The sequence below is a fragment of the Leptodactylus fuscus genome, chromosome 2, assembly GCF_031893055.1.
Source record: "Leptodactylus fuscus isolate aLepFus1 chromosome 2, aLepFus1.hap2, whole genome shotgun sequence".
Lineage (NCBI taxonomy): Eukaryota > Metazoa > Chordata > Amphibia > Anura > Leptodactylidae > Leptodactylus > Leptodactylus fuscus.
Genome location: NC_134266.1, coordinates 133,752,617 through 133,766,404, shown reverse-complemented (window position 1 = coordinate 133,766,404; position 13,788 = coordinate 133,752,617). Strand labels below are relative to the sequence as shown.

Sequence of the window (13,788 nt, the reverse complement as noted above, 5' to 3'; positions counted from 1 at the left end):
GAATACTGTATGTGAAATGTTATAATCCTTGCCCAGCCAGAGCTTGCACCTAAATTATAACAAGGTACACACCTCATTATATATTAAGCGCGTCCTTTACGGTTTGTGCGCCTAAATAGAGATCTATGCCAACTACTTCTACATTACTTACACCAAAAACTGGTGCAAATGATAATAAATATGATGGGGCTTATGGTGACACCCCCGTTAAGAAATGTTGTGTGTGGGACATAAAACTCAAAAAGTCACAAATTTTTATGCAAAAATTCCAACTGTAGCCACCATAAATCAGGCCCATTGCTCATAAATTACAAAAATGAAAGAATTAATTAATACATAATATGTATATGTCAATATATTATATTATTGACAATATATGTTTGGTCACTGACTAAGACGAGACAACTTATAACTATAACAACTGTAAAACAACTATAAAAGTACATTTTGACTAAGGCCCAATGCAGTAGGCTGCAGCCTAAAAGTGCAGGGAAATTGCGGAGAAAAAAGCATCATGGTTTTTCTTCCAGTACTTTTTACAGAAAATCCTGAGTTGTCCTCGGTGAACTTTCTGCTTCCATTACAGCTATACAGAAGCTGCCAGCTTTACAATTGACATGCTACGCTTTGCAAAAATTTCTGTTCCGGTTTATTTTTTGCAATGTATGTATGGAATTATGCAGATTCACTCCACCCTAAAGAAGACCTTTCATGTCCTCTAACATGTACCATGTTACATACTGCTGCAAAGCTTTTGCTGATATCTTCACCTGTTGCAGGGATATTGGTGCTGTCAGCTTCAGTAGTGATATCCCTGCACTATCAGTGAGACTGGCCTCACAGTTCAACGTCATTACTGGGTGGTGAGGAACTTACCATTGGCAATACATTTATAGACTTGACAATGACACTGAGATCCGAGATGTGAGGTCAGCGCCACTGAGAGAGAAGTGATATTAGTACCAAAACTAATGGCACTGTTATCTCTTGCACTGAGGTACATGCAGTATCTGCAAAGCTGACATTTGGTTAAGTAACATGGCACATGTTAGCGAACATGAAAGGTCCTCTTTAACTGAATTTATAGCTTCTATATAATATTCTACTATTATCTGAATGTTAAAGGGATTCTAATAACTAGAATCCCATTTTGAACTAAGACCACGTCAGAATAGTCTTAAGAAAGAAATATTCTTCTCCTACCTTTATTATTCTGACCTGCACCACCATTCCAGTCTTATTTACTTTTTTCGCCGTATGCAAATGAATCTTCATAAAGCACAGGGGGCGTTCTCCTTTGCTCAAAAAGCACAGGGGGAGTCCCCTGTGCTGTCCAACGACTCTCCAGCGATGCTTATGTCTTCTTCTCCCGACCGCCTCTTTGCCGTGCCATCGGCCACGTCTTCAGCTCATGTCAGTTCGGCCCTTTTCCTATGGCTGAATGGACGCTCGTGTAAGAGGCCACAGGAAAATAGCCGAACGGACACGCGCAGTCGGCTCTTTCTGCTGATGACATGGCAAAGAGGCGGTCAGGAGAAGAAGACAGCGGTGTCGGTGGAGAGTTTTAAGACAGGACAGGGGACGCCCCCTTTGCTTTTTGAGCAGAGGAGAATGCCCCCTGTGCTTTAGAAAGACTCATTTGCATACAGCAAAAAAATGAGCGTCAGCACGGATCTGAATAAAAAATGTAGGAGAAGAATAGCCTTTCTTAAAGATTTTCCGAAGTGGTCTTAGTTCAAAAAGGGATTCTAATGATAGAATCCCCTTCAAGAGATATCAAAATTCCCAACAGTACATTCTATTGTGCAAATAAGAAATACCCTAACTTTATAATGAATCTGCTATTTATGGCACCTGAATTTAAATTTACACTTTAAATGGGCATTTTCATTCTTAAACACCTTTTTAACACAAAAATATACAAAATTTTGTGCTGATTTATTTCTTTATTTATGTTTAAAACATTCCACTTTGTTGATACTGACCTTTCCTATCCATGGCCACCACTAGAAGGTGTCTGCTGGATACTGTAATATTATTAAGAGTATATGACATTGGCTCTCTGTGCTTTAGGTAAAATTGGGCTACAAACACTAAACATATATTAAGAAATGAATCAGCACATAATTTTGAACCCATACACAACATGATATTAAAAGGTAAGAAAACAACATGCTTGATAATAAATTGCAAATAATCAGCCAACATAAATCCTAATTTTTCATTTAAGACCAATTACATGTCAATGGTGCTATAAGGTTGTGCCACACAGTTATGAGGGTGGGTTTACACAACATTATTTTTTCCAGAACAGTTGCAAGTGTTTTTTATTGCAATAATGTTACTATGCATCTCACCTCCATGCTAACAACCAGTACACCCGAGGTTTTCAATTTAATGTGAATTATCATTCATGTGAAATTCATAGTAAGGGCCAGTTCACACAGAGTTAACGGGCGCGCATTTTGACACGTATACATGTGTCAGAATGTGAGCGCTCAAAACAGATCGCATTCATTTCAATGGGTCGTCACTACACATGAGCAAACAGTAAAATGTTCGATATTCGTTTCGAGTAGCCACTCAATATTCGACTACTCGAATAGAATATCGAATCCTATTATAGTCTATGGGGGGAAAATGCTCGTTTCAGGGGTAGGCAACATTCGATCAAATTACACTTACCAAGTCCACGAGTGAGGGTCGGGCTGGATCCTCCGAGAAGTCTTCTCCGTGCAGCATCCCCGCAGCGTCTTCCGGCTCTAAATTCACTCTGCCAGGCATCGGGCCTGGGCAGAGCCGACTGCACATACCCGCACTACAAGAAAATGGCTGCTTACAGTCAAAGCGGCCATTTTCTTGTACCGCGGCATGCGCAGTCGGCTCTGCCCAGGCCCGATGCCTGGCAGAGTGAATTCAGAGCCGGAAGACGCCGCGGGGAAGCTGCACGGAGAAGACTTCTAAAGGTCGGAGAAGAACCAGCGTTGATTGGCCGACTGTATAGCATTCGGCCAATCAGTGCTGGTTCTGCATCAAACTTTTCCATTCGAATAGCGAGGTACCCGATAGGTACCCGATCAAGTACGAGTATTTCGAATACCTACTCGATCGAATACTACTCGCTCATCTCTAGTCGTTACGGGCATATAACCCACGTAATTTTATGCGTGTAATTTTGCGGCTGCAAAATTATGCGCATTATACGTCCGTAACGACCCATTGAAATGAATGTGATCTGTTTTGAGCAAGGAAAAGGAAGCAGGTTTGTTTTTTTCACTGAAGCAGATGCATCATGATTGCATCACATGAATACAAGTCTAGGGGCCTTTGAAAAAAAAAAAACAGTTGGCATCCATGTGTTATTCATTTTTCACAGACCCACAGACATAGTAAGTATAAGAAATGGAAAGAAAGGTTGATCTTTTTTTCACAGATCTATTGTGGATAGAATACCACCCGCAAATAAGCATGGTAGAGTGCTGTGAACTATATATTTAACGAGGGAAGAAAGATCACAGAGAAAAACACAGCAAAATCATAATAAAAAACACTGCCATCCTATATTTGCACTAACACTTTCCTATATATTTGATTGAGTTTGGTTCTATAACTACTTTCTATAGCTACTTTCTTCATCTCGCCCCACAACCTGCAGTAGTGACCCCTTCCCCTCACACCTTCTCCAATCTCTGTCCCCTGCTGTCACTACTTACCTTACTAAAATATTTAACCTCTCTCTCTCTTCTGGAATCTTCCCATCCTCCTTCAAGCATGCTGTTATAATCCCGCTACTGAAAAAACCCTCCCTGGACCCATCCTGTGCTGCTAACTATCGACCCGTCTCTAACCTCCCCTTCATCTCTAAACTTTTGGAACGCCTGGTTTATTCTCGGTTAATCCGTTATCTCTCTGCTAACTCTCTGCTTGACCCCTTACAATCTGGTTTCCGCGCTCTGCACTCTACTGAAACAGCTCTCACAAAAGTCTCTAATGATCTACTAAAGGCTAAATCCAATGGTGACTTCTCTCTTCTTATTCTTCTGGACCTCTCTGCAGCTTTTGACACTGTTGACCATCAACTTCTCCTCACTATGCTCCGCTCAGTTGGCCTCAATGACACTGCGCTCTCCTGGTTCTCCTCTTATCTCTCAGGCCGCACTTTCAGTGTATCATTTGCGGGCTCTGTTTCCTCCCCTCTTTCCCTTGCTGTTGGGGTTCCTCAGGGCTCGGTCCTCGGCCCCCTGCTCTTTTCTCTCTACACAGCCCCCATTGGACAAACCATCGCCAGATTTGGCTTCAGGTACCATCTTTATGCTGATGACACCCAATTATACACATCTTCCCGTGACATCACCCCTGCACTCATTCAGAACACCAGTGACTGTCTCTCTGCTGTCTCTAATATCATGTCCTCGCTCTATCTGAAACTAAATCTCTCTAAGACTGAACTACTACTGTTTCCACCATCTAACAGATCTGTCCCTGATATATCCATTGCAGTCTCAGGCCTTACTATAACTCCTAGGCAGCATGCCCGCTGCCTTGGGGTCATATTTGACGCAGACCTTTCCTTCACCCCTCATATTGAATCACTCGCACGTTCATGTCACCTCCACCTCAAAAACATCTCCAGAATACGCCCTTTCCTTACCAGAGATACACTAAAGACACTTATTGTCTCTCTGATTCATTCTCGCCTTGACTACTGTAATTCCTTACTAATCGGTCTTCCCCTCACTAAACTCTCTCCTCTACAATCTATTCTGAATGCAGCGGCCAGGCTCATCTATCAGGCTAGACGCTACAGCGATGCCTCCGGTCTGTGCCAGTCGCTACATTGGCTGCCTATTCATTATAGAATAAAATATAAAGTTATTACTCTCATCCACAAGGCTCTCCATAATGCCGCACCTCCCTACATTTCTTCCCTCATCTCTGTCTACCGCCCAACCCGTGCTCTCCGCTCACTCAATGACCTAACACTTACATCCTCTATTATCAGAACCTCCCATGCTCGTATACAAGACTTCTCCCGAGCTGCACCACTTCTCTGGAATGCTCTACCCCGGACAATCAGATTAACTCCCAACTTCTACAGTTTCAAACGCAAACTAAAGACGCATCTTTTCAGACAAGCCTATCACAATTCCTAATGCACAAAATTGTCTGAACACTGTATAAGCAATGCCGCCCCTGCTACCTCTTGTGTCACCCTCTCTACCTCATAGATTGTAAGCTCTTTTGAGCAGGGCCCTCAGTCCCATTGTGTGAAATGACGTTCTTTGTTATGTATGTCTGTATCTGAACCCTATAAATTGTACAGCGCTGCGGAATATGTTGGCGCTATATAAATAAAATGTATTATTATTATTATTATTATAACCATATTTACACTCTTTCAGCAGCTCTGATATCACATTTTTATATTGATACTGGCATACCTCCCAACCATCTTGGATTCAGCAGGACAGTCCCAGATTCCAGGTCCTTTCTCACTGCCCCACTGGCAAAGCTGGTATTCTTCACCATGCTGCCCCTGTCTCTGCTCCAGGAGTAGTAGGCACATTGTAGTGATGTCACTTACATCATGCCTGCAGCTCCTTGAAGTCAAACACGGACAACAGAACAGCAAGGGAATGGGGCAAGGTGAGTATTTGTTTTTTTTTAAATGTTTGTTTAGTACCAAGACAGGGACATAATACTGTGGTTGCAACCAAAGGGAAGCATAATATTGTGGTGGCAACTTGAGGGGGACATTAAACTGTCGGGGTAGTGGAGGGGGACATAAACACATTGGTGCAACCAGAGGGGGACATTATACTGTGGGGGTAGCTGGAGTGGGCCTTTAAACTGGGGGCAATTGTAGGAGGACATTAAACTGTGTGACTGTGTGGATCACCAGAGGGAGACATTAAACTTTGGGGGTAGCTGTAGTGAGATATTAAGCTGTGGAGAGAGCTGGAAGGGGGGCATTATACTGTGGGAGCAGATGGAAAGTGATAATAAAATGTGGATGGGGACATATATTGTGAGGGCAACTTAAGGGGATATTATAATGTGGGGCGTCTCATGTTAGGGTGACTGGAAGAGAAATATACTGTGTGTTCGGCGCTTCCCATCAGAGCACTACTGTGCAGGCTCACTTGCCAGTCCCCGTAGAACTACACGAGCGTACTGCACACTCGCGAACTGCCATTAAGTAAAATGGCGAGTGAGCCTGCGCAGTAGCGCTCCGGAGGGAAGCGCTACTACGCGGGCGCGGGATTTGAAGACCTCAAGCTGGAAGAAGACCAATAGGAAGACGGCAGAAGAGACTGGACCAGAGGGCGTCGCTCCAAGAAGAAAGAAGAGGTAGGCATGCCCGAAGATGACACGGCATCGTGCATCACTGCCCCCGATGCACGTTCGGTAAGATTTGCATATATGTTTTTATGCTTTTATTTAAAAATGGGACCGGGGTTTAATATAACATTTACGGTGCCTGAATAGCCTTTTTAAAGGCTATTCACGCATATGTGGGGCTCTATCAGCATGATTTTGCTGATAGAGCCCCTCTAAAATAATATGGTCAATATTCTGTCATTGTTTTGCATTGGTGTTTGTGAGACAAAACCAGGAGTGAAGACTAAAATGGAAAGTACAATGGAAAGATTTGTACCTCCATGTTCTGGAAGCAAACCTTGCAAATACCAAAGCAAAATATTAACAAATACCGACTTTGTGAAGTTGACCTTAGCTTCATTTAAAGAAGCACTCCAGTTTTTTTTTCCATTCATTATGTACCTATTGCCTCAATATTTATGATTCAGCTAATATTATTACCTTATTTATAGAGATGAGCGAACAGTGTTCTATCGAACACATGTTCGATCGGATATCAGGGTGTTCGCCATGTTCGAATCGAATCGAACACCACGTGGTAAAGTGCGCCAAAATTCGATTCCCCTCCCACCTTCCCTGGCGCCTTTTTTGCACCAATAACAGCGCAGGGGAGGTGGGACAGGAACTACGACACTGGGGGCATTGAAAAAAATTGGAAAAAGTCATTGGCTGCCGAAATCAGGTGACCTCCATTTTAGACGAATAGTGGATTTCAAATCCGGGTCATATGAGAATGTGAACTTTGTGACTATGAGACAGGGATAGCTGTACAGGCAGGGATAGCTAGGGATAACCTTTATTTAGGGGGGAATGTTATTAAAAATAACTTTTTGGGGCTCTATCGGGTGTGTAATTGTGATTTTTGTGAGATAAACTTTTTCCCATAGGGATGCATTGGCCAGCGCTGATTGGCCGAATTCCGTACTCTGGCCAATCAGCGCTGGCCAATGCATTCTATTAGCTTGATGAAGCAGAGTGTGCACAAGGGTTCAAGCGCACCCTCGGCTCTGATGTAGCAGAGCCGAGGCTGCACAAGGGTTCAAGCGCACCCTCGGCTCTGATGTAGGAGAGCCGAGGGTGCACTTGAACCCTTGTGCACCCTCAGCTCTGCTACATCAGAGCCGAGGGTGCGCTTGAACCCTTGTGCACACTCTGCTTCATCAAGCTAATAGAATGCATTGGCCAGCGCTGATTGGCCAATGTATTCTATTAGCCTGATGAAGTAGAGCTGAATGTGTGTGCTAAGCACACACATTCAGCTCTACTTCATCGGGCTAATAGAATGCATTGGCCAGCGCTGATTGGCCAGAGTACGGAACTCGACCAATCAGCGCTGGCTCTGCTGGAGGAGGCGGAGTCTAAGATCGCTCCACACCAGTCTCCATTCAGGTCCGACCTTAGACTCCGCCTCCTCCGGCAGAGCCAGCGCTGATTGGCCGAAGGCTGGCCAATGCATTCCTATGCGAATGCAGAGACTTAGCAGTGCTGAGTCAGTTTTGCTCAACTACACATCTGATGCACACTCGGCACTGCTACATCAGATGTAGCAATCTGATGTAGCAGAGCCGAGGGTGCACTAGAACCCCTGTGCAAACTCAGTTCACACTAATAGAATGCATTGGCCAGCGCTGATTGGCCAATGCATTCTATTAGCCCGATGAAGTAGAGCTGAATGTGTGTGCTAAGCACACACATTCAGCACTGCTTCATCAAGCCAATACAATGCATTAGCCAGTGCTGATTGGCCAGAGTACGGAATTCGGCCAATCAGCGCTGGCTCTGCTGGAGGAGGCGGAGTCTAAGGTCGGACCTGAATGGAGACTGGTGTGGAGCGATCTTAGACTCCGCCTCCTCCAGCAGAGCCAGCGCTGATTGGTCGAGTTCCGTACTCTGGCCAATCAGCGCTGGCCAATGCATTCTATTAGCCCGATGAAGTAGAGCTGAATGTGTGTGCTTAGCACACACATTCAGCTCTACTTCATCAGGCTAATAGAATACATTGGCCAATCAGCGCTGGCCAATGCATTCTATTAGCTTGATGAAGCAGAGTGTGCACAAGGGTTCAAGCGCACCCTCGGCTCTGATGTAGCAGAGCCGAGGCTGCACAAGGGTTCAAGTGCACCCTCGGCTCTCCTACATCAGAGCCGAGGGTGCGCTTGAACCCTTGTGCAGCCTCGGCTCTGCTACATCAGAGCCGAGGGTGCGCTTGAACCCTTGTGCACACTCTGCTTCATCAAGCTAATAGAATGCATTGGCCAGCACTGATTGGCCAGAGTACGGAATTCGGCCAATCAGCGCTGGCCAATGCATTCTATTAGCCCGATGAAGTAGAGCTGAATGTGTGTGCTAAGCACACACATTCAGCACTGCTTCATCACGCCAATACAATGCATTAGCCAGTGCTGATTGGCCAGAGTACGGAATTCGGCCAATCAGCGCTGGCTCTGCTGGAGGAGGCGGAGTCTAAGATCGCTCCACACCAGTCTCCATTCAGGTCCGACCTTAGACTCCGCCTCCTCCAGCAGAGCCAGCGCTGATTGGCCGAATTCCGTACTCTGGCCAATCAGCACTGGCTAATGCATTGTATTGGCTTGATGAAGCAGTGCTGAATGTGTGTGCTTAGCACACACATTCAGCTCTACTTCATCGGGCTAATAGAATGCATTGGCCAATCAGCGCTGGCCAATGCATTCTATTAGTGTGAACTGAGTTTGCACAGGGGTTCTAGTGCACCCTCGGCTCTGCTACATCAGATTGCTACATCTGATGTAGCAGTGCCGAGTGTGCATCAGATGTGTAGTTGAGCAAAACTGACTCAGCACTGCTAAGTCTGCATTCGCATAGGAATGCATTGGCCAGCCTTCGGCCAATCAGCGCTGGCTCTGCCGGAGGAGGCGGAGTCTAAGGTCGGACCTGAATGGAGACTGGTGTGGAGCGATCTTAGACTCCGCCTCCTCCAGCAGAGCCAGCGCTGATTGGCCGAATTCCGTACTCTGGCCAATCAGCACTGGCTAATGCATTGTATTGGCTTGATGAAGCAGTGCTGAATGTGTGTGCTTAGCACACACATTCAGCTCTACTTCATCGGGCTAATAGAATGCATTGGCCAGCGCTGATTGGCCGAATTCCGTACTCTGGCCAATCAGCACTGGCTAATGCATTGTATTGGCTTGATGAAGCAGTGCTGAATGTGTGTGCTTAGCACACACATTCAGCTCTACTTCATCGGGCTAATAGAATGCATTGGCCAGCGCTGATTGGCCGAATTCCGTACTCTGGCCAATCAGCACTGGCTAATGCATTGTATTGGCTTGATGAAGCAGTGCTGAATGTGTGTGCTTAGCACACACATTCAGCTCTACTTCATCGGGCTAATAGAATGCATTGGCCAATCAGCGCTGGCCAATGCATTCTATTAGCGTGAACTGAGTTTGCACAGGGGTTCTAGTGCACCCTCGGCTCTGCTACATCAGATTGCTACATCTGATGTAGCAGTGCCGAGTGTGCATCAGATGTGTAGTTGAGCAAAACTGACTCAGCACTGCTAAGTCTGCATTCGCATAGGAATGCATTGGCCAGCCTTCGGCCAATCAGCGCTGGCTCTGCCGGAGGAGGCGGAGTCTAAGGTCGGACCTGAATGGAGACTGGTGTGGAGCTATCTTAGACTCCGCCTCCTCCAGCAGAGCCAGCGCTGATTGGTCGAGTTCCGTACTCTGGCCAATCAGCACTGGCCAATGCATTTCTATGGGGAAAAGTTAGCTTGCGAAAATCGCAAACTGACAGGGATTTCCATGAAATAAAGTGACTTTTATGCCCCCAGACATGCTTCCCCTGCTGTCCCAGTGTCATTCCAGGGTGTTGCTATCATTTCCTGGGGTGTCATAGTGGACTTGGTGACCCTCCAGACACGAATTTGGGTTTCCCCCTTAACGAGTTTATGTTCCCCATAGACTATAATGGGGTTCGAAACCCATTCGAACACTCGAACAGTGAGCGGCTGTTCGAATCGAATTTCGAACCTCGAACATTTTAGTGTTCGCTCATCTCTACTTATTTAGTGTTTTCTTTCTGATTCCTTCTCCTCTCCTAGGTCATCTGACTCTCACTCTGACCTGAGACAGGACAGGAGCTAAAAAGTCAGTCTGTATGATAGACTGTACCACACAGACTCCTGTCACACAGCTATGGAGAAGGAGATCATAGCTCAGCCACACTAACCATATACTTATTGGGACAGATTTATTAAGTATAGCATTTCATACACTGTGCAACAAATATAATTCCTGTATGCCAGAACATTGGTTTAGTTGAATTGATAAATTTCCCTCATATTGTTTTAACAGAATATAGAGAAATATAATTATACTGCAAGAAACAAGGAGATATAGTAAAGTCTAGAGATATCCATGTGATGCAGTGTTGATGTATCAAAAGATTTATAGCAACACAAAGAAAAAATGCCAAGAGTTTGATAAGGATCTGAGGAAAAGCTGGACTCCAGGAATATGAGGGCATTATACATGAAAGTAGCCTGGACTGTGACAGGTAATCAGGTGAAGGATGAAGGGATGGAAAAAAGGGTTTTTCTGGAGTGTGTCTTTAAGTGACTAAGACCAAGGCTGCAGTCTGACTTTCTGTAGCGCATCTAATTGCTTGTAAAGCTGTTTTACTGTTAAAGGGGTTGTCCCGTCACAAGGATCCTATCTATAATGCTTGTAAATGTGAATGTAAGACTTTTCCTAAATACATTGCTTCAGCAAAACTCCTTTGTTTGTGCACTATATCACTTTATTCATTTTTTTGTGTCCACAGCCCTGACCTAGCTGCTCCTGAGTCAAGTGATGTGTCAGCCTGCTCTCAGGGGGGAGGGAGGAGGGGCTAAGTGCACGGGACCGAGCCTGGAGGGGAGGGGGGTAGTTTATTCTTTGGGGGAAGGGGCCGCCAATACACTGATACACTGTTAGACGCTGGCACAGGTGAAGCCAGCAACATCGCTATGCTTCTGCCCTGCATGAAGCAAGCAGAAGCGATGCTGCTATTCCGGGGCGGGGCGGGGCGGGGCGGAGGAGCGGAATAGCAGCATCGCTTCTGCTTGCTTCATGCAGGGCAGAAGCATAGCGATGTTGCTGGCTTCACCTGTGCCAGCGTCTAACACTCCCCAGCATCCGCTGTAATAGAGAGGCGGATGCTGGGGACTACGCCGGCACAGGTGAGCCAGCAACATCGCTATGCTTCTGCCCTGCATGAAGCCAGCAGCGGCAGAAGCGATGTTGTTATTCCGCTCGGGGTCACATATGCAAAGCCAAGCTTGCACGCTCATACACCAGTCTAGCCTTCACAAGACTAGACGGTCTATGAGCGCGCACGCAGGGCCGGCGGCATCTCGCCGCTTGGCTTTGCATATGTGACCCCGCCCACCAATGACGAGACAAAGCTGGAAGACAGAAGAATTCACAGAAACGAAGACCGGTTAGTATGCGACGTGGGACAACCCCTTTAAGGACATTTGTCCCCTATGTCTGAATGCTAGCAGTCCGGCCGTCGATTCCCCCAATGACCAGGAGAACAGGAGACCAAAGTTCCCCTAAAGCTTCCTTTTGAATTAACTGCTATAGGGCTGTGAGCGCTGCTGGAGATTACAGTCGCAGCAACCCCATAGTAGTGAATAGTACTGAACTTAATGCACATATATCTTTAATAAACCATGCTAACTATGTCACTATGTACAAAATCTATGGCCAGCTTTAAGATACAACATTTACTCACTGAATGTTATCTTCTATACAGACAATTACAGTGTTTTACAACAATTAGAATTACACATGGTGCAGAACTCACTGGTAAATGTGATATTGAATCCTCGCTTCTCAGTGGAATGGTCAGTCTGGAATTCCAATCTTAAAACATGACCGCTGCTTGTTAGTGAGGGTGGCACTTGGTTCCCTGAAAACGTTCCCAGGACAGGAGATTCTGGAGAACCTCCATCTTTTACTGCCAGGAAGTCGAATTGGGGTTCCACATCAAAGTCATTAAAAGCCAGATGGATGCGGCTCTCAGGCTTGGCTATGATCAACCATACACAGTGCAAGTGGTTGCTGTATTCTTCTGGGTAGTTTGGCGACAGAACATTTCCAGATGGAGTGGTGAAATTAAAGAAGCATGAAACTGTAGGAAAGCAAACAGTAGCAAATATAGTCAGTAATACATTCATAAATATGTTTTAACAATAGATTAAAAAGCAATTGAAACCTGAATTTCGTAATTGAAATTATACCTCGTGGATACAGGGTTTGTACTCTTATGTTAGCAAACTCAGTTAACATATAATGCATATATATTTGCTTGTTTTTTATTTCACCATAGTAGCCATAAAATTGCCACATTTTTTTTTTTTTAATTTCTCATGAGTACATACTTCCATATCGCAATCAGATAGCCAGGCATAATTTTTCCATTACTAAATATCAAATAGGTTTGCAATAGAAATTATACTCCCCAGATAAGGTAGGTAAACAGTGAGTTATTATTAAAACTATATTTTTATCTTATTATTTAAAGGCATGAAAATAATTAACAAAGATGTAATGTTTTGACAGCAAGGGTAGGCTCACTTGCATTTGTTAATGTTATATAAGTCATCTAAGAAGCCAATGTCTACTAGCCAGATCTACAGTATGTCAGTTGAGTGCCCTTTAGGCCGGTATATGAGTGGCCGCTATATGTTGGGTACTAGTGCCCCAATGTATTGTAAAGTTAAAGAGGACCATTCATCACTTGGGGCACATGCGGTTTTATATACCGCTAGAAAGCCGACAGTGTGGTTTTCCCCAACTGTGCCCCAGGTGAAGAGCTATTGGTGCCGGTACTGTAGCTCTTCACCATCAGAAGGGCGTTCCTGACAGTCAGTCAGGACACCCTTCCTCACAGCAGCACCTATAGCGCTGTACTGTGAGAGTGGGGAGGAACGCCTCCTCTCTCTCCTCAAAGTAGTCGTCCATAGACAAGTACTGGGGGGCATTCCTCCCCGCTCTTTCTAGCGGTATATAAAACTGCATGTGCCCCAAGTGATGAAAAGTCCTCTTTAAGTTTATAATCTTTGACAATTGGTAAAAGCAGCCATAGGCATCTCTATAGGCATACATTCAGTTTCCAAGTATTCCTAATCGATGTAATACCTTATAGCAGCGTGAACCTAGTCTAATTTATACATCGGGTTTAATGGTATGGTAATAAATTTGGAATCTTTTTTTTTTCCACTTCGAAGTAAAAAAACACTGCATATTTGCCACTTTCAATTGTTTTTTATCATTTCATATTACTATATTTCATACATATTGCTTTTATTTATTCAGATCTTTATAGTTTAGGTTATGCAGCATAGAAGGTGAATTGCTTTGAGTAGTGCAT

At 44.8% G+C, this 13,788-nt stretch overlaps 1 protein-coding gene across 2 annotated transcripts in view; it reads right to left on the bottom strand.

The window, feature by feature from the left end:
- Positions 1 to 13,788, bottom strand: part of CSMD2 (CUB and Sushi multiple domains 2) — an 801,202-nt gene that overhangs the window by 207,961 nt on the left and 579,453 nt on the right. For both annotated transcript variants that reach the window (XM_075264669.1, XM_075264670.1), the window contains one exon: positions 12,220 to 12,546. In XM_075264669.1, coding sequence (XP_075120770.1) covers positions 12,220 to 12,546 — 327 coding nt within the window. The remainder of the gene's footprint in view (positions 1 to 12,219; positions 12,547 to 13,788) is intronic.